Raw genomic sequence first — 25842 nt, 5'->3', positions numbered from 1 at the left:
GAATTAGATGCCACAGATATGACACGATTTGTTCACACAGGCTTACTGAATCCCGTATTGAATGTAGTGTTTGTTTCCATTTCTATGCACTTGTCAACAGAACAGCCCCCGTGAGCGTTGTAGTGTCCTAAACATCACCCTCAGCTGTGTCGCTGTGATCAGTGAATAGTCTAGAAACGTCGAGTACGCTTGAACTACGTCACCGCGTCATTCTTGTCCTCGGTTACGCAGCTAAATCCGGAATTGAGTGGTCCACGAACAGAGGCGTCTGCGCTTTAACTCTTTCTTTAAAGAAAATATACCTCTTTCCTCAAAACGGTGTAAACCTACGAAGAGGGAGTCTACAGCAGACATAGACATGTAAGTTTACGTTGACTTAATGGCGGCTGGTGAATGAAACGCACAGTGTTGTAGCTTGTGGAGCTAGTAAAGAGGTAGCGTAGCGAATACACGCTTTGCAGAAGGCGGGAGGATGGCCTTACGAGAATAGCAGAATACTCCGCTTCAGACACGCATAAAAATGAATGAAAACTCATACTAAGTGTAAGCTGCGGGGCGCTGACACTTGTTTTCTCCAATATTTACGTACGCGTGGCCTCCCGTTTAGTTTTACATAAATATGTACCGCGTGGTAAACTCATGGCTAACAACAATGCTAAGTGTTCACTGAATGACAAGTCTTAAGTTGTTACACCAGATCACGTATGCATTGATCATGTTCTGGAATTGTTTAAAACTAAATGGGAGAGTAAATATTTTTTTAGCGATTATTGTGTATCTTGGCTGTATTTAATCGTTTTTTCATTACTAACCTTTCCTGGGTTAACGTTCCACCCTCTTTGAGCCATCAGGTTAGGTAGTTATAAATGTGATCTTTTCATCAAAGGCTATATAGTACACCTATATTATTTCATATGCTGAATATATCCCTATATGTCACTATACGTATTATTCGCTCTTTTCTAGTTGTGAGAGATTAATTTCAACCAAAGTGTATTCCTGGGGAGTGTTCAGAAAAAAACCTTTTAATCTCGCACCTTTAACTCCTTTTTCCCCCCCAAAAAGTATCCCCTGGAAATACCATCATAATGTCACATGAGCACAATGCAACCAGACACTGGGCAGTAACTTAATACAAAGGCTTTTTGATCGCAAGCTGTTGTGGCTGAACAGTTGGCTGCTGAGTGGAAACCATTTGCTGGGGGTAGTTTATATTAATCGTGCACCAGAGGCAAACCAGGTTAATGTTTATCTCATTACTGCCAACAATTAAGCCAAACTAAGCTGGGGTAGTAGTATATAAGTTCAGACCCTTAAGAATTCAGTCACTGAGCTTTGACTAATGGAGTCCGGCACCAGCTCTGATTAAGACTAAGAATGGTTGCTGGAATTTTGATTGTGAGGGAGTCCCCACGTTTATAGCAAAGTGGTTTTAGCTTTAGAACTTGGCAACCCATGTGCTTTCTGATTAAAAAACAAAAATGTAAACACACACAGCTCACGTAAAATGTTTTTGTAATTGTGAATGCATTATTTTTACTATTATTGTTGTGTACTGTTTTCTTTCTTCTCACCTTAGCTTTAACACGTTTAAAAACCTAATTCTTTTTTTTGTAGGAATCCGGCAACTGCCAAGTGGTACGACAGGAGGGACTCTGTTTTCATAGAGTTCTGTGTGGCAGACAGTAAAGACATTAAAATCAATTTTGATAAAACAAAGTGTGGTTTCAGGTAAGGACAGCCGCTGTAATTGAATAAGAAAAGAATAAAAGAAACTTGTTCATTCATTATTCATTATTATTTGCACAGTTGTGTTGGAGGAACTGACAATGTCAAGCACGAGAATCAAATTGACCTTTTTGAAGCCATTGATGCAAATGTAAGTTGAGTAAATATTATACATTAACATTAGTATTGGAAACATTAACCTTTTTATTGTTTTTTTTTGCACTAATCCAGGAATCCAAACATAAACGTACAGATCGATCAGTTTTGTGCTATTTACGAAAAGCTCAGCCTGGAACCCCTTGGCCAAGACTAACAAAAGAGAAAGAAAAGGTGAGTTCCTCTATAACAAGAACTTTAACTTTTACTTGAATGCCTTGTATAATTCAATATGTGCATTTGATAGTTGACGTGGCTTAAAGTTGACTTCAACAACTGGAAAGACTGGGCAGAGGACTCCGATGAGGAAAACTACGATCAATTTTCAGACGTAAGTACTTCACAGTGGGCATATATATAATAGTATGGAGCAATGTTATGTAAGGGTAGATTTTTATGATATGACTTGTGTTTGACAGTTGATGCAAAACATGGATGGTGATGAGATTCCAGATCTAGACGTAAGCCCTTTTTAGACCTCAAATCTAAGTTTTATATTTGTTCCAGATGTGTTATATTTATATCTTTTTGTGTGCTGACTGTTGTTGTATTTTGCAGGAGGACAGTGATGATGAGAGTAAGTATCTTTAGGCCATCACCGAGCTCTTAGTCACATACGCTATGCTCTCCCATGAATGTATATTTACGTATTCTTTGTCTTTTCCAGAAATGCCCGATTTGGAATAGAGAACTGTATCGATGCAAGACTAAAATAAAAGAACTGACGACAGGAGGAACACGCAAACATTGAAAACAACTGTACATACTTTTGAGTCAGTAGCCATATTTAAATGAATAGTCTCTCGATTGTGTAAAGATCAGTCCGCTGAAGGTTGTTATGCATGGTTTTGTACAGAGCAGCTATCTCCACTTCCATTTGCTGTACTGCACCTTTTGGGTATCTTCTTTTACTGTTTGCTGTTCTAACAACTAAGCACACATTGACAGGTGAAAACATGGTATAGTTGTTTTGTAACAGAGCAATATGTGTTATTTACATTTGTTTTCAAATATGTTTTTATACTAAAAGATTCACCTATTCCAGACGTGGTTTTAAATTTACTGTATTAAGAAGTTATCATCATTTACAACCGTGCTTGTATCTATCCAAACAGCCTGACCAAGATTATTGACAGGATTTTTCTAACATAAATGGTTAAGAATTAGGTATCCACAAGGCCAGTGTTGGTTATTGCTTACATTTCTTTTTCCCCCCTCACTGTTTGATGTCTTTAAAAGTCTACATTACACAATAGTAAACATTTCATTATACCTGCTTTGATTGTTCTATTAAGCCTCTGATTTTTATCCTTCCAAACCCGTAACCTCACGCACTAATGTTAAGACTGCAGGTGGTGTGATGCTGCATAACTGAAGACGGTTGGGATGTCTTTTGCTGTTCTTGAACTTAATTTTACCCTTAAGAACATATTCAAAAGGAGATATGTGATCCAGTTATATTCACCATGTCATTAAAATGTGAGGGGATTCAAGTAACGTACAATTTCTGTGAACAATTCTCTTTTTTTTTATTGTCTACATCTTTCTAATAAACTGTTTATGAAATTATTGAAATTCCCTTTTTCCCCTATTCCAATCAACAGTACTATAACAGCTTGTACTTCTGATTGTACGATGGGCTAGTATACTACTTTGCTTAAAAACTAATCTTCAAAAAGTAATGCGCAGTATAAGGTGGATCTACGTTATGATTATTAGCATCATTATTTTTTAGGAACAGTTAATGGTCATTGATTGCACCAGTACTTTTATTAATGTTAAATTTGCTGGACGTGTATGTTTGCGTGGAGTTTACATGCTCGCTCTCAGCTATGGATTCCACCAGCCATGATTGCTAATTTAAACCCCAAAGGTTAGAGAATTAGTAATTGATTTCCTGGACATAAATTTGACTCTCAAATGAAAAAGAGGCCATATGTGTCCGTGGATACTGAAGGTTTGATACATTTAACTTGCACAAAGCGAAACTTCAGACTGAGGCGGTGCGAGAGGATGATGCTGTGGTAAACAATGTAACTTCATCTGCTCGCTAGCTAACATTAGCCACTGAACAAAAGGAAGTTTCGTGAGTACAAGTCATGGATCTATTACAAGTTAACTAACAATCTTGAAGGCGAATGTTCTGTGGCATAGGCTTTGATGTCTTGCTAGTCAGGCAGTGGATATAGGCCCTGGATATGGGACCCGGGGAACAGGTACGCACACTTTAGCAGGTGTACCGGTTTTTTTTAATTGTTTACTCTCTTGTACCAACTTGCCCCTACGTCTCATTTACGCCGCATGTATATTTTTTATGTACGTCTGCCATGAAATTAAACTAAAATCAATATGGTGGTTTAGACCAGTTCGTATTAACGCCTAGTTTTAACGTTAACGTCAAGGCGGAACTACTTTACTTGTTTCGACGGGGCAATAAACAGTGTGACACCACCGCGCCCCCACCCCCCATATTATTGTTGTTGTTATTATTATTATTATTATTATTATTATTATTATTATTATTATTATTATTATTATTATTATTATTAGTAGTAGTAGTAGTAGTAGTAGTAGTAGTAGTAGTAGTAGTAGTAGTAGTAGTAGTAGTATTATTATTAGTATTGTTATTATTATTATTATTATTATTATTATTATTATTATTATTATTATTAGTAGTAGTAGTAGTAGTAGTAGTAGTAGTAGTAGTAGTATTCTTATTAGTATTATTATAATAAACATACAACAAAAACTGTAAGGCACATTCGGTTGAGTAGGAAATCATAGATCACAGAACAGTGTAAAATTAATTACCGTGTAAACACAACCAAATGAAATATATACTAATAATAATAATAATAATAATAACAACAATAACGACAATAACGACAATAATAATAATGATTAGGGTTAGGCAGATTGGCTGGCTGTAACATTTGTCCTGGGCAAACAACTTAACATTGGTCCTGGACTCTTATTTACTTGGTGATATCTGATCGACCATGATGATGATGATGATGATGATGGTGATGATGATGATAAAATAAACACCAATCCCTGGAGAGGAGTCACTGAACTAGAATTATAATTAATCAGGATATACAAGTTGACAGATAGAGCTCAACAGTCCCACTCACTTTTGGTCACGTGTCTGGATCCGACGTAAAATATCCCATTTCATTTTGGCATAATTTTTTCAAAAAATTAAAATATTAAGAGTTAAACAGCACGATGTCAGCTTAAATTATGCCCTACGACCAGCGGCAGCCACCCCAGCCCCCAAACCAGGTACACATTATGCCCACACTTGGCCAGAGTTTGACACCACCTCACCCAAAATAAGCTGTACTGGTGCCGTATGCAGCTCAATAACGATGCGACTGAAGGGCTTGAAAAACAAAAGATGTCTTTAACGGCCTCGTCTCCTTGAATGCCCAAGAGAGCACGAAACATGGGACATTGAAAGGTGGAAGAAAGTTGTATTCTCTGGTGACCTGATGGTTTCCAATGTTACTGGCAAGAGAAGCAGATCCCACCTGAGATATTTTCTACACGCCACAGTGGAGGAGGCGCCATAATGCTCTGGGGTGCTGGAACAATGAGCAATGGTGGCACAGAGAGTAGAGCGGGTCGTCTCGTGATTGGAGGATCGGCGGTTCAAATCCCGCAGGTGTGTCCAAGACCCACCTTGCCTCCAGTGACTGTGTACACTGGTGTATGAATGAGAGAGTGAATAGGTGAGTGGCTGTAAAGTGCTTTGAGTGCCTAAAGCAGGTAGAAAGGCGCTATAGAAATGTGACCATTTAATTACAATGGAGTTTCATGAGTGGATGTTGCAGCAAGCGTCCCTCATGACTGAGAGCCCTCGTCTGTGTGGTAATGAGTGGGTTTTTCAACAGGACAACACTACAGTTCATCACAATGCCCGCAGGACAAAGGACTTCTTCTTGGAGAATAATATCACTCTTTTGGACTATCCTGCGTGTTCCCCTGATCTAAATCCAATTGAGAACCTTTGGGGAAGGGAAGTTTACAAACATTGACAACAGTTCCAGACAGTAGATGCCCTTCGTGAGGCCGTCTTCACCACTTGGAGAAATGTTCCCACTCACCTCTTGGAAACACTTGCATCAGGCATGCCACCGAAGAGTATTGATGTGATCAACAACAACAGTGGAGCTACTCATTACTGATGTCATATTTAGAACTTTGATTTCTGTTTTGAAGTAGGTTCAGGTTGTTATTTTGGAGGTTTAAACCTAAACTTTTGATCAGCTGCAAAACAGCCTATTTTAGTTCAATGGTTGTTTTAAGTAAGAGCTTTACTCAAAAGTATCTTTTGTCTCACTCTGATTTCCTCTTGTTGAATATTGAAGTTCTGCTCTGAACCTTGTTAACATCCAACCATGCCAAATGTGAATTTAATTTCATATAAAATATTAAGTGGCATTTGTTCCAGACTTTGTTGTGCTGCTTTTTCTTGCTTGTTGTTTTGAGTTTTTTAGTTTTTATTCAGCACATCAATAAATTACCTAAAGCCGTACCACCTTCGCTATGCCCGATCCCGGCAGATCTCGGAAGCTAAGCAGTGAAGGGCCTGGTGGGTACTTGGATGGGAGACCTGGGTGAATGTACTGTGTGAGTGGTTGGTGGTGGCCAGAGGGGCCGATTGCATAGACTGGTAGCCTCACTTCCATCAGTCTAGCCCAGGGCAGCTTTGGCTACAGTAGAAACTTACCATCACTGACTATGGTGTCAATGAATAATGCACGAAATTGTAAAGCGACTGTGAGCGTCTGGAAAAGCGTTATATAAGACGAATGCATTATTATTAAAGCCGTAAAAAACTGAAATTGTCAATTTGGTGTTTGTTGGACTTTGCATTGTGAGCCACTTAAAGAAAGTTTTGTCAAGTGCTTCAAAACCACAGAAATGTTATAAGTGATGGAAAATATTACAAGTTAGTTAATGCAGTGCAGAGCAATATGTTTTTCATAACATTTGTTTACAAATATGTTTCTGTTCTAAAAGTTTCTGATCTTGAATTCGTGTGGCCTCTTTCAGTCAATGTATGACACCGTCTGAGATGTTTCTATGAATTTGCAGAAACAAGAAAACGTCCTCTTCACCTGAAGTATTTGCCGGTGGATGGATGGTTGTGCACTACACATGCTCAGCCGGTGCCCCCGATGTCTGCCGCCATCTTGTTCCCCCAACTTACTAACCCAAACACAGGCGGGTAGTACTCAGCTACATTACTTTTTGAAGGAATTGCACTTCTTAGAGTAGTTTTACCATACAGTACTTTGAACTTCTACTTGAGTAAAATTATAATCTGTACTTTTAGTTGAGTAAAAAAATAATTGTTACTTTTTCCGCTGTGAGTAAATATTTAGGTGGTAATTTTGAGCTACAGTGGGGGAAAAAAGTATTTGGTCAGTTTCACATAGACATTCTATTGGATTTTGGCCAAATACGTTTTTTCCCCACTGTATATTATAGATGTAGTTCGCCTCGTGCACCTTGTTCTTTATAATATTTCGTTTTTCTGTATTTTCATGCCATTTTCTCTCCACATTATTTTATGTTTTGTTTCAATTACGGCTTAATTGAAAATAAATCTGACTTACTGTTACTCAGTACTCAAGAAACATTTTCTGCAAATTCTTTTTTACTTTTACTTGAGTAATTGTTTGGATCACTACTTTTTACTTGTACTTGAGTATAATTATTTATGAAGTAACGTTACTCTTAAGTTTAAAAAAAATGGCTACTTTACCTACCTCTGGGCAGTGTTGGGCAAGTTACTTAAAAATTGCAATATATTTTATATTAGCGATTAAAGCTTTAAAAATGTATTAAGTTTGTATTACATATTACTGTTTCAAAAATGTAGCTGAGTTACACTACTTTGAGTTACTTTTGAGTTACTTTTGGCAAAATATAAACTGAAAGTAGTAAAAATGCCACCGAGCACAAGTGCAGTAGGAGATTTCTTTTTCCTTTGCTTTCCCCCATTCTCTTGTGTTTTGTAAACGCAGATCTTATACACCAGTGTCCAACTTGATTTGGCATGTTACATGTTATTTGAGGGGAGTTTGGCATTTTTTCACTCGTACATTAAAATGCAATTCACTCATATATTCTTGTATTTTGTCTCAGTAATATGTTATATTCTTTAGTTACTGAAACAAATTAATTTATTTTTGTAACTCATTACTTTTGTTACCCCCAACACTGCTTCTGGACCCTATTTAGTCCTGACATCTTGTTAATAAACTGTTTATGAAACGATTGAAATGCCTTTTTTTCTATCACATACACTGATCAGCTGTGTGCTAAAAAAACAAATACTTCAAACAAATCTTTAAAAAGTAATGCATAAAGTAAAGAAGCAATAAGCATTATTTTTTCCCCTCAACTCTTCTTAGACTACTTCACATTATTAATATCATTGATTATTATTTTTATTCACATCAATTAACGGCCGTTGATTGCCCAGGTACTTTTATTATGAATATTAAATTTGCCGGATGTGTATGTGTGCATATTGCGTGCAGTTTAGATGCCTCCGCTCGCTCTCAGCCTGTTCTGTGATCATGGCCGTACCGGACCACACCAGCCATGTTTGCTAATTTAAACCCCAAAGGTTAGGGAATTAGTAGTTTATTATTTATCTACTGGACATCTGTGGACACAACATTGACTAATAGATGAGTAGGAAGCCATCGGCGCCCGTGGATACCGAGGGCTGAAAGGTTTGATACATTTAACTTGCGTAAAGCGAAACTTCAGACTGAGGCGGTGTGGGAGGATGATGCTCCGAAAATTGTGTGCGTGCACCGTAAACAATGTAACTTCATCTGCTCGCTAGCTAACATTAGCCACTGAACAAAAGGGAACTGACTCGTTATACAGTTTGGTGCGAGTCCAAGTAAGTTCACTGCAGTTGACTTTTACAAAGCCAGGGAACATAGATAGCAGTTCGTGGTGTTCTCTGTCTCCTGGTAGTGTCCCGGCGTGCTCGGAGTGCCTATTACCTGGCCAAGAGCTATCAACACCGCTCCACTTCCAATGCTAGCGTTACTCATTTTGGGGATGCTATCGGCTAGCGATCGCGCTAACATCTGTGTGCTAAGATCTATTGTGATCATTTAGCCTAATAACCTTGAAGGCGAATGTTTTGTGTGATAGACTTGGATGTCTTACTAATTTACACAAAAGTAAACAATCAGGATTTGTGAAATATTGGATTTTGCTCGATAAGAGTAAGTTATTATATGTTAGCACAGCTGTGTAGCCGGGCTTATCTAACGTTAAGTAAATTGTTCATTTGAGGAAAAACGCTAGCGTAAGTTGGCTAACACACTGCCTGCTTCTGCAAAGGCCTTGTAAGAATAGGAAACTCTGTGTTATTATTAGATGCTGTTTTACTAAGTTGAATGCCTAATAATCCTGCACAAATGACTGTAATAGAATATACTCTGCTTAAATGCCCTGTTACGGAGCTCAGTGCAGTGTGTTGCGCTCGGGCCGTACATTTGTCATGATGGTGGACCGGGAGGCTGTGTGTTAGCAGCTCATCAGTGCTAATGAGCAGCTTCTATCGTAATATTCCGTTTGTTCATAGCTCAGGCCTGGCATCTACTGAGGTGGCTGCGACATTTTGAGCTCCTCGTTTAATAGAGACGTTACTGACACACTTTACTGCCCGCACACTTGCGAACATAGTAGTTTTGTAGAGTAAAAAGTACAAATGACGAGTTGTGTATATTAACTGTTGACTGTACTATTGCTGTACATGTACAGACCGTGCGCGTGCGCTTGGCCTAAGCTTTTACATAATTATGTACTGCGTATGAAGGGAGCAAGTAGGCTTGAATATCCTAACATCAGCTGCACGTCTCTTCTTTTTTTTTTTTCTTAGATGGAAGCAAATAACCATTTCAACTATGGCACACACTCATCAGCAAACTCAGGACTGAAACTCTCCTCAGGGGAATCTCCTTACACAAACGGGTCCTCCACGAGTTTCCCACAGCAGGGGAAGAGTAAGTTACGCTCTGTGTTGCTTATTTATGTGGTATAATTCTGCAGACGTATAGGAAACAAACTACTGCCTATTTATTATGCTCTGTACCGTATGTGTGTAAATGATCTATATGTATTTTATTGTGTCTGACAGATTTGAATGGGGAAATAAATGTGAATGGCATCACTACTGTAGTTGGACCTGGTGTGTCTGGTTCCCAACAACCAACAGCTTCTTATCCTCACTTGACTAACCATCATCAGAGCAGCCGTGGCTATGATTACCTGTGGGGAGGACATCCTCAGTATGGTCCACTGGGATCCCCTCATGGCCATGGGGTCCACCAGAAGCATCCCTCTCCTGGATTAGGCCAGCCTCTTTCTCAGCCTCACTACCAGAGCCGTGGACCATACCAGTTAAATGGCAGAATAGAAGGCTCGCGCCAGCCTACTGGAGTAGGTCCCCCAAATATGTCTATGGGTGCTGGGCAATACTGGAACAACAACTCTCAACATATTAACTTTAGTCCACATAGCCTTTATGGGACATATCACAGTCCGGCACTTCACCAGCAGCAGTCTGTCCAGCCCTCTCAACCTCAGCCCTCCTCTCAGCAGCTTCACCCTCATTGCCGCCCGCTTCATCCACACCAGCAGCAGCAGCATTATGGGCTGATGCCCAATGGGATGCCCTACTACCAGCAGCAGCCGTCCCAGCCTCAAAACCAGGCACACATTATGCCCACACTTGGCCAGAGTTATAACCCACCTCATGGCAGCTCCTTACCTGTATCTTCAACATCAGTAAGGTCCCCATCATCCACAAAAGACAGCGTCTCACCCCAGAGGCCCAGCAGAGACAGAAGTCCTGACATAAACAAAGCAGGACCGTCCACTGTTACACAAGGTGAACTTTTCAAACAAATTGCATGTACATGTTTTAATTACAGATCACAAAAAGAGTTTATGGATACATAATGTTTATGACTTTTGTGTTAAAGTATGTTTTTGAGTAATACATACATGCACACATACACATACACACATACACACATACACACATACACACATACATGCACACCTACACACATACACATACACACACATACACACATACACATACACACATACACACATACACACCTACACACATACACATACACACACATACATACACATACATACACATACATACATACATACATACATACATACATACATACATACATACATACATACATACATACATACATACATACATACATACATACATACATACATATATACATATATATATATTATTTTTTCTATTTGCATGGTGATAAAGTTGGATTTAATTAAGTGTCTTTTAATGTCAATTGAATAAAAAAAAATCATCTTTCATCTCTGTTCACACAGATGGTGAAAAAACGTCCAATGACAAAGAAAGGGCAAGTCAGAAATGGAACGATGACCAACCCAAAGAAGCTGCTTCACATACTGAAGATTTTAGTTTACAAGTGGAAAAATCCCCAACTCGATCTTCAAATATTTCCTCCCCTAAGAGAGAGCCTGCAGCTAAAGCGACACCAGAGACCTCTCTTGCATCTGCGGCTACAACTGTACTGTCCACCTCTCCCCAAGCATCACGACTTACAGTTTCCCCCCAGTCCTCTGTTCAGGCGGAACCACCTTCCAAAGACACCACTCCACAAATGTCTTCTCCACCCTCTGCTTCATCTTTGTCAGATGCCCTCCAACATTCCTCACCTCCCTTTAGGTCTGTTCTTACTGGTAGGAATGAAACGACTAATGAAGCAACAACAAATATGTCCATGGATGCTTCCTCCAACGCCGTTGCCACTGGATCATCCCCAGGAAGGCCTTTCTTTTCCTCTGTTCAACAGCAGGCGAAAGGTGTTTCTGGTTCTCCTGTGACTTCTCCAGCTAGCTCTCCTCAAGTCATGATGCCCTCGTCAACTCTTCCAAAACATGTGCAAGGCTCAGCTGCTCCTCAGACGACTGCCTGCTTCCCCAATTCTACAGACGGTATGTCCGAGGAGTTTATTATCTCTGTTCTAACGTCGACTAATTCTTCTGTCTCTGTGATAGCACGTGCTGAAGGGAACTCCGCTTTAGCACCGGCCACGTCTCTGCATTATGAAGTAGCACCTCCGCACCCAACAGCAGGCTGTGTCACTGGGACGCCAGTGTCTCCATCAACAGAAACGCATAGAACTTCTTTTGCGGGAAACGATGTCTCTACAGCCCGACCTCTGTCCTCCCTACCTCGTTTAACCACTCAAGCCTCCAGGACTGCCCCCGCGTCCGTCCCAGCTGAATCCGTGTCTGTGCCTCATGTGACGAGTGCTCCGTCTGGAGTCATTCAGAGTTCCACCTTTGAGCAGCACTCTCTTGGCGCCGCCCCCACCCACGCCCTACAGTCCGCCGTGGCCGATCACCTGGGCCATTGCGAAGACCGAAGACAGCTGGCTACATCAGACATGCATGACAGGAACCTCTCTCACTTAGAGTCAGCTGCACAAAGAATACCTTATCATTTTAAAGCTGCTGAGAAACCTGATCTTCCAGTGCAACATTTGCCTACGATTGTCTCTCCTGTTCACAAACCCCACGACAGGCAAACCTCTTTTGAACACATGCAAAGAGCTCTCAATTCCGAGCGTTCAGCTGTCATTCAAGGTCGACCTTCTCAGAGCTCAAGGGTTTCATATCTATCCAATGAAAGCTCGTATTTAGAAAGTTCATACATGGAAGACTCGAAGAATGCCTCCGTCTTCATCGGAGACACCTCTGAAGAACTGTCTACTGCTTATACCACTAGAGAGAGCAGCTTCTCGGCTGAAGGCTCAAGAGATGACACTTTGGCCTCCACCACTGCAGGAGAATCCACTCAGGAAAGTTTCCATGGAGCTGAGTCTTCTCTAAACAGTACCTCACAGATGGAAGAGCCCTCTATTGGATCTACTGATGTGTCTATGTTGTCACACTCTTATGCGTCGTCACAGCAAAGTCACCAAGGTACAGCAAAACTTGTGATATCGTTTCTCTCTCTTTGCTGTACTATTAATTTAATGGAAATGCCAATTTTACAACAAATGTCAATCATGAAGCCCTACTTTAATCCAAGTCACTTTCAATTAAATCTGTTTTCTCCTCCAGGTTATGCAGAGCAGTGGAGTCTTGGACAAGATACTCCGGACTCAGCCGGGCGCTCCCGTGTTAAGCCTTTCGGCATAATGACGCCTCCCAGTTTCAGGATGAGTGATGGATTCATGGCATTCAGTACCCCTGCAGAGAGCCCTGCACTAAACCTTATCCCCAGTCCGATGAAAAGCCCAGGGAAACCACGAAAACCTCGCACTCCAAAAGGTATGCAAGTCCAAGCTGCAGGGGTGTTATAGTATGGGTAATGTCAAGGCTCCTGGCAAAACCACACAATAAATAATAAATTAAGATGCACATGGACCTCTCACTCTGGAGCCCAGATATGTCCATATTTCTCTACTTTTTATACTTGTGTCTCATTCACTCCTTAGATTCCCAAACTCCAGAGCAGGCACAGCGTAAGCCTCGGGGCCGGACACCCAAAATAAAAACGGGTGAAGAAAGTGAAAACCAGGAGGAGGGAGCAAAGCCTAAGGTGTCCAGAAAGAGGAAGAAGGCGTCTAAAGATGAGCCGACTGAAGCTGGACCTGGGATGCCTGGCTCCGTCACTGATGAACTTGATACAATTGCTGCCACCATTGAAGCGGTCCTGGCCAGTGTTGCAACTCTTACTGCTGCTGATCTTGAAAAACCCAAGAAAAAAAGAAGAAAGAAACAACAGCCGGAGGGTAGCGCTACAGAGCAGGAGGCGAAACCAGATGCAGAAGCCACCGCTGATGATGGAGAGGACCATGAGGAAGACGGTAATACGCTTTAATCAAGTGTCATTTTTTACTGTCTCACTTCTGACCCTGTTTAACTCTGTGTTTTTGACCCGGTTTGTCTATGTGCTTTACAGGAGACTCAAGTAAGCGAAGGGTTGCATCAGAGGAGCAGGTTCAGTTTCCTCTTCAGCACGGGTAACTGTCGTTTACTATGTTTTTTCTAATTCGGTAGATACGTGTCATTGTTCCTTACACTTTTTGTTTTTGATTATTAAGTTGGCGCCGGGAGATTCGTGTCAGGAAAGTTGACAACCGTATGAGGGGGGAGACCTGGTACTACACGCCCTGTGGGAGAAGAATGAAGCAGTTCCCTGAAATAATCAAGGTACATGTTGCAGTTGATTAAAACTCAAGTCAAACGCAAAACCTGTATCTTTGTTTGTTAATCACATTACCATTCCCTTTTTCTTCAGTACTTGAAGAAACACCAGGATAGTGTGGTGAGCAGAGAGCACTTCAGCTTTAGCCCTCGCATGCCTGTTGGAGACTTCTATGAGGAGAGGGAGACTCCTGGGGTGTGTAAAGAGGCTGTTCATTCATGTGTTTTTAGTCTGAATCAGTCAGAAAACGTTGTAAGGGTCTTTGTTTGAGCAGGGGTTGCAGTGGGTGCTCTTGGCCAATGAAGAAATTCCCTCTACAATTATGGCCATCACTGGTCGGCGCGGACGCCCTCCAAACCCTGACAAAGAAAAACTTCGCAGAGCTGATGGACCACCCCGTCGACCTGGGAGACCTCCCAAACCCAAGATGATCGACTTCCTCAGCAAGGCTGACGCCAAACTCCTGCAGCAACTTGAGGCCAAGGGTAAGTCGAAGCACATCTGAACTTTCTAAGTGTTTTCTATTTTTTTGACCTTGTTTGTGCTGTGTAGAAACTCTTACAGACGAGGATAAGGGGAAAATTGCCAAAATTAAAAAGAAAATGAAGAAAAAGGTAAATCTGAGAATAATCAGCTATGCCTTGTGTGTGAAAGCGCTTAATAAATAAAGATGGATTAATTCTTAAAATACTGATATGTGATGTTAATATAATGATCTTTTCAATCTTTCAGGCAAGACTGAAGAGAAAGCAAGATGCTAAGATTAAAAAAATTAAAGAAGAGAAGAAGAAAGCAAAGGTAGATACAAAATGTAATGATTGATGAAAATTGCATCCACTGTGGTCGATATTAAGTGATAAATTATTTCCAGCTGGAACAAGCGACCACAGCAACTGAGGGGAAGCCCGAGACGACAGACCAAAGTCTGCCCGAGTCGGCAGAGCCAAAGAAGCGCGGGCGCAGGAGGATTGTGAAGCCTGTGGCTCCTGTGGTACAGCTGACTGATGAGGAGAGGATCGCCCAGGGTAAGAGGGTGCTGGGAGCCCGCAGCAAAGCTAAGGCCTTGGCCAAAGCGCAGGCAGAAGCAGAGGCAGTCGCCCAGGCTGCGCAGGCTGCAAAGAGGGCGGCAGAGAGGAGAGTTCTGGCTCAGAAACGTCTTGAGGAGCGCAGACGGCAGCAGATGATCGCTGAGGAGTTGAAGAAACCAACAGAGGACATGTGTCTGACTGACCACAAGGTAAGTGCAGAGCTTCACTCATTTTTCTATTTTGTTTTGTAGGACTATAATAACCCCTGCTTTTCTCAGCTTTTGCCAGAATTGTCCCGCATCCCCGGCGTAGTTCTGTCAGGCACATCGTTCGCACACTGTCTGTCTGTGATGGAATTTCTCCATGCCTATGGGAAACTGTTAGGTCTGAACATACCTAAAGACGTACCAAGCCTTGCCACTCTGCAGGAGGGACTGCTGGGTTTAGGGGACAGTCAAGGAGAGATCCAGGACCTTGTGATCAAGCTTTTAGAAATTGCCCTTCAGGACCCGGGTCTGCCTTCCCATTATCAAGTATGTCCTACTATTTTGTGCTACATGTATTTCTGTACGTTAATATAATAAATAAAAACATTTTTTTTCCTTTAGTCTGTGAAGATTCTGGGGGATAAACTGGTTGACCTGGAGCTCACTCGCAGCACAGTCTCAGAAGTGCTGCGTATCTTTTTAGAGTCGCATGGATATGAGACAGAGGTGTGTGACACTTTAAGGACCAAAACATTTCAGGCTCTGCCTCCAGACACCAAGGCGTCCATCTTGAGTTTCCTGGTTGATGAACTTAATGGCAGCAACATTGTCACCAAGTAAGAACAAGAGCTTGTTTCTAAGATTTTCTGTTTTCTGCATTATGTTGAATCAATGCTAATGGCCTCTTTTTTTCAGTGACATTGACAATACATTAGAGAATATGTCCAGCTATCGAAAGAACAAATGGATAATTGAGGGGAAATTGCGCAGGTAAGATTTTTCCTTTTTTCTTTTTTTTTAAGTTGGTTTACATACAGTACATGTATACATATGTTTGGCCATGGCTAACATGCATTTTTACTGTCAGGCTGAAGGAGGCGCTGGCACGACGGACAGGCCGCTCTGAAGAGGAGATATGTTTTGAGGAGAGAAGGCGCAGCGCTCGAGTGGCTGAGGAGGAGACTCAGAGTTTGGAGAGCAGTGGCAGAGGCCGCCGCCGCAAAATATACAAAGAGGACCCCAAACTCAGTGATGTATGGAGTATATATTCTATTAACTGCTGTTTCAAAGGAAATGTTTTCTGTTTAGTACAATTTTTTTTCTGCTACAGAGTGAAAGTCCCACCAATGCCAGCATTCCAGAGCTTGAAAGACACATAGATAAGCTGACTAAGGTAACTTTTCATGTTTGCTCCCAATTCTTACACACATGCCTGTATCAGTAAGTTTCAGGTATAAAGCTAAAGTTTTTCTTCCTCCACAGCGTCAGGCCTTTTTCCGTAAAAAATTACTGCAATCATCTCAGACAATGCGGGCCATTCTGCTGGGCCAGGACCGTTACAGGCGCAGATACATTGCCCTGCCCAACCTCGGCATGGTGCTTGTTGAAGGCCCAGAAGAAATTTTAAGTGAGTAAAAAAAAAGTTGGGTTTATTGATAAAAAACAATTATAAATTGCATTTTAATAAAATATTTTGTCTCCTCACAGCTTCAGAAGACGTTCTTGTAGCTGAGGTTCCTGTGACCTTCCTCAAAAAGGAGCTCAAGAAAGAGATAAAAACTGAGGAGACCCCAGTGCCTACCACTCCCCCCTCCACTGTGCCGTCCTCTCCTTCGCTGGCTGCTGCTGCTCAGGCGCAGTCCCCACACGATGACCCCCTCCCTGGCACAGCCTCACTCATGAGCCGACCACGGGGCCGCGGGCGCCCGAGGAAGATCAAACCTGAGGTGGAACTGCACCTACGCACAGCCAAGATCCGCCGCAGACGCCGCAGTAGCGCACGCTCTGGGAGCGAGGAAGGCCCTGGGTCCCCCCACAGTGAACTGACTCAGGCAGCGCTGAGGCTCAGCCAGTCGCAGGAGGCTCTGTCTAACGGCATTGACTCTTCAGAGGGGAACACAGAGGAGAGTGTGAAGGACATGGCTGAGAAACAGGGTCAGTGGTTTAACCTGCTTCCCAAACAGCCCTGTGATGAGAAGTCTCTGAGTGATCCACAAACACCTGCATCACCTCAGTCGCCCCCAAAACTGTCCCCCCAAATGCCCCGAGGTGACCCGTCTTCGCCAACGCCGACGCCTGCCCAGGTTAGTCCAGTCAAATGTCCTCCATTATTCCTTGCTACACAGTGTAATGCTTCTCTCTTTGTTCAGCTTGACCTCCAGAGCAATGCTCCTGATGCAGAGTCTGACCCTCAGTCGTGTGCGCCGCCAGATTTGGCCCTGACTGAACCAGAGTGTCCCACAGCTCCAGCCGAAGAGCCCTGCTCTGCGCCGCACCCTGTTCCCTCTGTTACTGATCTTGTTCCCGCAGAAGCTGAAGCAGTCCCGCAGCTGCCTGAGGTTCTTCCCCCTGCCCTTGAAAGCAATTTTCCGCCAATCCCAGTTCTCAAGATCAGCCGCCCGGCTCCCGGCCCTCACATGCCGGGCAGACCAGGACGCAGGCGGCGCAGAGGCAGCAGAGGCAGCAGCCCGGCCCGGAGAGGAGCCCGGGGAGCCGCAGCCCGACGAAGAGGCCGCCCTGCTACCTCTGTGTTCCAGGAGCTCGAGCAGCAGTACTTCACTCAGTTGGTGGTCAGGCCTATTCCAGCATGTGAGTGTTTCTGTGGCGTCCGCTACTCCCATTTCTGACATTCTCAAACGTTTCACACCCTGTTCTACATCTTAAAATGCATTTGGCTTTCCATCGTTTATAAGTACCACTTTGGCCAAATCTAGACTGCACCAGGTCTCAAAATAGCTGATATATGATGAACTTCAGAATCATCATATATAAATAATTACTGCTTAACTAGACCCAACTTTAAATACTAATATTGTTGGAAATCCTAAATTATTCAAAAGAAGAGAAACCGTTTTTCAACTATCCTATATTCAGTCAGAAGCCAAAAATAAACGTGGCTTCATGCTTTTCAGCGATGGCACGTGGCTGGTGGTGGATCAAATCTCCAGAGGAGCTGTATAGCACCCTGCAGGCCCTCCATCCACGGGGCGTCAGGGAAAGGGTACTCCACAAGCACTTGGCCAAACACATGGAGAGCCTCTCTGAAATGTGCACAAAGTCTATCAATGGTGAGAATACAGCCATCAGCCCTTTTCTAATTAATGTAAATGCCTCTTGTGCTGATTTCAATTGCTTCTGCATAAATGTTCTCCCGTAGACCCTCTGTTTGACATGAAAGTGGAGCAGAAAGACGGTCTGTTGGAGGCGCTGCAGCAGCCGTGGCAGGTGCAGGAGCGAGCCATGGAGACGGACATCAGCGCCCTCAAGTGGGTGGAGGAACTGGAGCAGCGCGTCGTTGCGGCTGATCTGCACCTCAGGGTGAATACATTTTCTTTAGATTTGAATTATTACATGCTTAACAAACGTATACTTCAGGTTAGAGGTAGGTTAATATAGCAGTTTTAGAGCCCGAATACACAAAATGGTTAACCTTTAATATCAAGCCTTTGTAGAGCTAGCGAAAGTACTGAATTATATAGAGATCATATATATATGAGATCATCAAGAGATCATCATAATGAACAAAAATCTGTCTTCATAAAATAATCTTGATTTTTAAAGCGTATATTCATCTCATTAAGTGACACAAAAATGACAGTTAATTTTGGTGTTTGTTTTTCCAGGCACCTCCACAGAGCACTCTGAATGAAGGGGACACTCCTGTAGATACCCCAGTGCCAGAGTTTCAGGTAACGGTTTAAAGCAGGCGTGATCTCGGACAGCCTTTGTCTTTCGAATCCTTTTCTTGATAAACATTTTCATTACTAGCCAAAAATAATAATCCTACAGCTCTCGCGCCTACATGTGAAATAGAAATCCATAGACTGTTGACAAAAGTAGTTCATAAGCCCGAAAAGGTTGAACACTCCTGATTTGCAGTCATCTGATACAGTTTGAGACTCTCACTCTGTTTGTTTCTTGAAGCCGTACACCGTTCCGGAGCCAGACTCCACCCGAGAGGACCTGCTGTTCTACGAGCATGACGCCGACCCGCGGGACGACTGGACTATCCGAACAAAGAAGGAGTGGTCCGGCCTGCCCCGGATCCCCACGCACCCCCTGGATCTGGCTGTGTTACGGCTCACCAACCTGGAGCGCAACATCGAGCGGAAATACCTCAAAGAACCACTGTGGAACCCATCGGAGGTGATGCGCCTCGCTCCGCTCACGCCCACGCCAGGGGAGGAGCAGCCCATGGATGTCTTCAGGTATTCGTCTTAGCTTAGTCCATTTCATCTATTCGTCTTTATGACTTGGAGATAACATTTCATTCTGTATTAGTTCTTTTTACAGTTTCTTTTTCTTTTTTATACAGTCTTGAGAATGAGATCACGTCCCGGCTGCGAATCTGGCGTCAGGCTCTGGACCGGTGCCGCAGTGCTCCTCAGGTCTGTCTGTGTTTGCTTCAGTTGGAGAAAGCAATCGCCTGGGAGAGATCAGTCACTAAAGTGGTAAGCAACTATTTAGATCTCTAGTAGTAGTAATAGTAGTTGTAGTTGTCCCAAAATGTGTAAGTGTAAAAAAAAAGTCTTAAAACGTGTTGATTTTTGTAGTAGTAGTCCCAAAACGTGTTGATTTCTGTAGTAATAGTCCCAAAACATGTTGACTTCTGTAGTAGTAGTCCCAAAACATGGTGATTTCTGTAGTAGTCCCAAAACGTGTTGATTTCTGTAGTAGTTTTCCCAAAACGTGTTGATTTCTGTAGTAATAGTCCCAAAACGTGTTGATTTCTGTAGTAATAGTCCCAAAACGTGTTGATTTCTGTAGTAATAGTCCCAAAACATGTTGATTTCTGTAGTAGTAGTCCCAAAACATGGTGATTTGTGTTGTAATAGTCCCAAAACATTGGGGATTTCTATAGTAGTAGTCCCAAAACATGGTGATTTCTGAAGTAGTAGTCCCAAAACGTGTTGAATTCTATAGTAGTAGTCCCAAAACATGGTGATTTCTGAAGTAGTAGTCCCAAAACGTGTTGAATTCTATAGTAGTAGTCCCAAAACGTGTTGAATTCTATAGTAGTAGTCCCAAAACATGGTGATTTCTGTAGTGGTAGTCTCAAAACATGGTGATTTCTAGTAGTCCCAAAACATGGTGATTCCTATAGTAATAGTAGTTCCAAAACATGGTGATTCCTATAGTGATAGTAGTCCCAAAACATGATGATTCCTATAGTAATAGTAGTCCCAAAACATGATGATTCCTATAGTAATAGTAGTCCCAAAACATGATGATTCCTATAGTAATAGTAGTCCCAAAACATGATGATTCCTATAGTAATAGTAGTCCCAAAACATGATGATTCCTATAGTAATAGTAGTCCCAAAACATGGTGATTTCTATAGTAATAGTCCCAAAACATGCTGATTTCGATAGTAAATGTCCCAAAACGTGTTTATTTGTTTATGCCGCCCAGTAGTAATATCTTTATTTCTAATGAGCCTTACCTGCTCCTGTCCGTAGACTTGTCAGGTCTGCAGAAAAGGGGACAACGACGACTGCCTGTTGCTGTGTGACGGCTGTGACCGCGGCTGCCACATGTACTGCCTGAGGCCCAAAATGACCCAAGTGCCGGAGGGAGACTGGTTCTGTCCCACCTGTGTGGCCAAGGTCCGGAGACGCTCTGTTTTGTGGCGTGTAACTGTGCTGCTGGGGGGCCTTTGCTTAACCAGTCTTATGTTTTGTAACGTGTCTTTCAGAACATCGACTGTGAACTCGACGAGCGCTCGTGCAAAAAGCGCACACGTGTGAAGAAGAGGCGATACGAGGACGACAGTTCAGAAGACGAAACGACAACGCGGCGAAGCGGAGGCATGGCGACCCGACACAAGGAACCCGCTCCGGCCCAGTCCTCGCCCCGCCCCTCCGCAGAGGCAGCGGCCGCCAAACGCAGACGCATGGTCACCCGCAACCAGCCCGATCTCACGTTCTGCGAGTGAGTGCCGGTCTCATCACAGTATTCTCTTCTAAACCAGGCTACATGGCATTATATTCCAATACTTTTTTATTGCTCATCGTTTACAGGATCATTCTGATGGAGATGGAGGCTCACGCTGATGCCTGGCCTTTCCTTGAACCCGTCAATCCTCGCCTGGTGCCCGGTTACCGTCGCATCATCAAAAATCCCATGGACTTCCTCACTATGAGAGAGCGCCTTCTGCAAGGAGCGTGAGTGCATTTATTTATCGATGGTTACAGACATAAGCTTTATTACAGGCTTATGGTCCACAATTAAAGACAATCGGATAAACCTAGACACCTGTGCACTTTACTGACGGTTTATATGTTGTTAGATGTGGTTAGATACAGAAGGCAGGATTGTCAACCTTGTCACTGTTTTCCCATCAAAACGTTCCCGTCAAAGTTTACTTCCATTTTAGCCTTGTTTTGGTCCTGCTCAATATATTCAAGTCCTGTTTTGACACAATTGGGTGAAAAAAAAGTAATCGCTGACAATTTTTGAATAAAATAATGTAATATCCTTAGACTGTAGAATTAATAGACGGCTACTGCTCATTCCTCCTCGTTTACCATAATGACCACGTTCGAAAGGAAATCTATGGCGAATTTACAGACTCTTCCTACACGGCTCTGACAGAGCATGTTCCTAAAAAGGGCAAAAGAGATCTTCAATGTAGACCCTCATCGGCCCACATTGAAGTCATAATTGCACCCGCGCCGTTAGCTCTAATGCTTCCTGACAAAAACCAGCCTGGTGGCTTTAAATGTAGCTAACCCAGCGTCATCATTAGGGGTGGGAACCTCACGATTCGATACACGCCTTACAATAACGATTATCTCACAATACGCCGATACTGCGATTATCAATATTTTGCACAAAAATAACCAACAATATGTCATGATAAAATAAAAACATGCTGCTTTTAATCTACTACATATTATTCATCATTTACAGTTCTTTTCACGTGCTTTGTACCCCCTTTTCTGTGTCTATAAATGAGCCCTGAATTACACACTGAAAATGGGTCTATAGATCGGTCAGTGACTTCATTTACACTTAAACAAGAAACCCCAGTCCTATTTCAAAAAGAATAAATCAACCCCAAATTAATCTTATATATAAATATAAAAACTATAAAAGTAAATTATTTGTGTGACAGTGTGTAGCAGCCAGTACTAACCTGAGCTGCTTCTGTTGCCGACGGACATGTTAGCTGACGCGCTAGCTCACTGAATTCTTGGTCTCAATCAGTCTCGGAGGCTTGATTGTCGTTAAAAGCATTCCTTTATTACAATAATAGTCTAAAATCAGTTCATGCAGTGCAATTCGATTCATGTTCAAAAATAAAACATCTTTACCTCATATTTCAGTACCGCAAAGCGGTCAACAAACGTGTGACCTGTCCGCCTAGCAACTCTATACAGGTAGCAAAGGTCACCGCCTATATCCTGTGTGCCCTTGTCCTGCAGTGACCCCTAGCGGACGTTTACTTGGAGACTACTGGCTCCTACACAGTGTTTGGTTCAAGTGTTTAAAACTGTAGTGCTGCCCCTTCTGTCCTGACTGAATTCTTGATCATTGTTGACCTCTATTGACTGTGAAAACATTGTCACACTCAGAATCATCACAGGAGCAATATCTGCCTGAAGAAAGTTTTTAAAAATTAGAAACCAGGCTTTACAGTTGCTTAGAACGTGTGTAAAGTGCAATGCTTTCCAACGAAAAACTAGCTTGTTTTGCTGCCCATATATGGAGGTACTACAGCAATGTCAGGCAATGTCGTCCCCTAGCGTTGGTAATATCTTTATCCCAACATCCAACAGTTATCGAATTTCACCATCTTTTTTTTCCTCATATCATATGCCTACTGTAGTGTAAGGCATTAATAAAGTACCAAATAAAACCACCGTAGACCTTCACGTCCACCATTTCCAATCTCTGCTCTAATCAAACCCTTTCCTCTCCTTCAGATACTGCAGCTGTGAGGACTTTGCGGCAGACGCTCATCTCATCTTCAGTAACTGCGAGCTGTTTAACGAGGACACGTCTGAGGTGGGGATGGCGGGACATTCCATGAGCAAGTTCTTCGAAAGCCGCTGGGCGGAGTTTTATGCAGACAAGGACAAATAGGAACTTTCTTTCTATCGTGCAGCCCCGCGGACTATTGGTGCTTTTCACCTCCCGTTACTCTCTGCATTACGGTAAAGACTGTCTGGAGCCATGTCCAGCCACATGTACTCTTCGATGTATAGTTCTCAGTGTATAGATTTTGGCTTTTGTCTGTTATTATAGCCTGCGACGGCCCGTCTTTCAGGGCCCTAAAGCTGAACTGTTCTGGACTCATTCCCTTCTATGACTTCATGTTGTTCTTAGCATCACGTTGCATTTCTCACTGCGCCTCTCTGTCACGGCGAGGTGCTGAATCGTGTCGTTATCTCAGACTCACTGCAGAACCTCGGTCACGGACTGAACAAACCTCCTCACGGACTCTGGGCCTTGTTTTAACCCGTTCTATGGCAATGTAATGTAATGTGGTTTTATGCATAGAAGTAATTTCTTTTGCTCAATATATTTTTTATTATATATTCTATATATAAATCTATATACATAAACCAATAGCTGGGATTATTTAATAGCAATAGCTTGTAGTGAATGTGTACAGACTACCTTCATAGACACGTCTCGACATCTGACAAAATGGCCAGTTAAAAAGAAACTGTTGTTGGACTGTCGCGAGTAGATGTTGTAACCTCCACTTCAAGTCTTGCGCACACACAGTAAACACATGTACACTATTTAGCCACACGCACAAAAGTGACGCACATTTTCACGCACGGGCGATGATGCGTGAAAAAGACTTATGTGTTTTTAAGTAGATGGCGTAGAGTTGATCAGGTTTTGGGACTGAGAAGTTGGTTTAACGCTTGTTGCATCTCGTACACTGCGAAAGAGAGTGTCCGAATTAGCTGACGTGAATCGACTTGAGTAGTTCTGACAAAATGAGGGAAAATTTTACTGTTCAATAAGTGTCTTTGACCAAACCATTTCAACAAAGTCATGCGCAATTTTACTAAACTGTCAAAACGAGACACTTAAAATGCTAAATCAGGACCGAGACGAGGCTAAATGCTAAAATTTTACTTGCCGTGCAGTTTTCAGGCCAATCTTTTTGCCGGAAAGCAACAAAACAAGCATTTTACCTTCAATTGTGCACCTTAAAACACCTTAAAAAGAATGTTTAAAGTAAAACGATAAACAATGGCTTTCATAATACCATACAGTTCACATAAAGTATAAAGAACTTAATATGTCTTGTCAAAACTACTCAAGCTTCAAAGTAATTTCAACTCCTTTTGATATAATTCTTTTGCAGTGTAGCAGCGCAGTAATTTAACCCAACTGATAATGAAACTTGAGCTTGTTCAATGAAGCAAAAAAAAGAAAAAAAAAGAAAACGTCTGACTTGACTTAAAAATGAAGTTCTAGGTGAACGTCGCCTGGTTCGATCTTACATTCCTTTTTCCTCTTTCGTTGCTGAATCGTTGATCTCGAGGGCCTCTGTAAACGTGCATGGTTGATGTTCTCCTGACGGCAACAAGACGAGCTACACACTTCGGCTTTTTAAGTCCGACTGGTTACTTACACTGAACGCAGATTCACTGATTTTAACTTTTGACGTTCCTTGCCAGATGTAAAGGGACATGTGGATTTTTTTTTTTTTTTTTTTCCAAAAAGAGACAAGGAGAGAGGGAGAGAGAGAAAAAAAAAAGACAAAAACCAAACGTGGTGTTCTGTGACTTTTTAATAATGTACAGTTTTGGTGACTTTAAATTTGTTCCTTTATATTTTTAGGACCAATCCATCATTTATAAGAGGAGGTATTACAAGACGATGTTGTATCAAGGTGATGTAATGTGTGCATCTGTAGAATGTACTGTGAGTTGAATAAAAACCACGACAATACCTGAATGTGTCCCGGGTTTCATATGTCGGCGGATACTTTCACATGCATTTAGTATTTTAACCTCTTAACCCCACCTTAAAGGGACTACACAGAGTTTAAAAATGTTAAAATTATGTGTTTTCCTCCCCCCACATGTTCCAGCCATGTCCTAATGTGTAGAATGAGCCCAGACCTGTTCACCACAACTGCCTCTAAAATCCTGCACTGTCACGCAAAAAGTTGTTAATTCGGGTCCGAAGTGCCGTCATGCACGAGCTTAAAGGGATATTTCAGGATTTTTGACATAGGGCCTCACTTCCTAGTTATCCAGAGTGTTGCTGATACCTGGAGATGTTTTTTTTGTAATTCATGTAGTTCTTATGTTTGAAGAGTTACGTGGCGCTAGGCTAATGCAAGGCTAGCGCATTTCTATAGTATCAGCTAGCCTGCATTAAAAACAGTCTGACCCGCTCCACAGAGCACCTGAGGCAAATCACTTATAACACCAGACTAACGATATAAATGTCTGAGTCAATAGAATA

General features: G+C 42.3%; 3 protein-coding genes across 4 annotated transcripts in view; all 3 read left to right on the top strand.

Annotated features, from left to right (window-relative positions):
• Positions 1-131, top strand: part of LOC306964371 (uncharacterized protein) — a gene marked incomplete at its 3' end in the record, with an annotated part of 3374 nt that extends 3243 nt beyond the window's left edge. The window contains exon 4 of the mRNA XM_079558362.1: positions 101-131. Within this exon, the coding sequence (XP_079414488.1) occupies positions 101-131 (31 nt within the window). The remainder of the gene's footprint in view (positions 1-100) is intronic.
• An 87-nt stretch (positions 132-218) lies between these two features.
• ptges3b (prostaglandin E synthase 3b (cytosolic)) lies at positions 219-3441 on the top strand. The gene is made up of 8 exons (XM_079558861.1): positions 219-360; positions 1618-1731; positions 1810-1879; positions 1960-2058; positions 2132-2215; positions 2304-2345; positions 2443-2461; positions 2552-3441. Coding segments are annotated over exons 1-8 (450 nt in total). The 5' UTR covers positions 219-358; the 3' UTR covers positions 2572-3441.
• Positions 3442-8452: 5011 nt separating this feature from the next.
• Positions 8453-24361, top strand: baz2a (bromodomain adjacent to zinc finger domain, 2A). 2 transcript variants are annotated; one of them, XM_079558782.1, is made up of 30 exons: positions 8453-8639; positions 9809-9932; positions 10067-10819; positions 11311-12933; positions 13075-13284; positions 13452-13823; positions 13919-13979; positions 14061-14169; positions 14258-14359; positions 14439-14649; positions 14717-14778; positions 14897-14962; positions 15036-15401; positions 15471-15725; positions 15801-16015; positions 16095-16169; positions 16267-16432; positions 16510-16572; positions 16662-16806; positions 16887-17482; positions 17549-17987; positions 18311-18466; positions 18556-18716; positions 19022-19087; positions 19323-19606; positions 19714-19849; positions 20859-21005; positions 21095-21330; positions 21420-21563; positions 23328-24361. In XM_079558782.1, the coding sequence occupies exons 2-30, from the start codon at positions 9809-9811 to the stop codon at positions 23485-23487; spliced, it is 7503 nt and encodes a 2500-aa protein (XP_079414908.1). In that variant the 5' UTR covers positions 8453-8639; the 3' UTR covers positions 23488-24361. The 2 variants fall into 2 exon arrangements, with proteins under 2 accessions (XP_079414908.1, XP_079414909.1); XM_079558783.1 differs by lacking the exon at positions 8453-8639 and adding an exon at positions 8681-8815.
• Positions 24362-25842: the final 1481 nt, after the last annotated feature.

This window comes from Gobius niger, assembly GCF_951799975.1.
Source record: "Gobius niger genome assembly, chromosome: 6".
Classification (NCBI taxonomy): Eukaryota; Metazoa; Chordata; class Actinopteri; order Gobiiformes; family Gobiidae; genus Gobius; species Gobius niger.
Note: the sequence above shows the minus strand (reverse complement) of the source record. Positions and strands in the feature narration are given on the sequence as shown.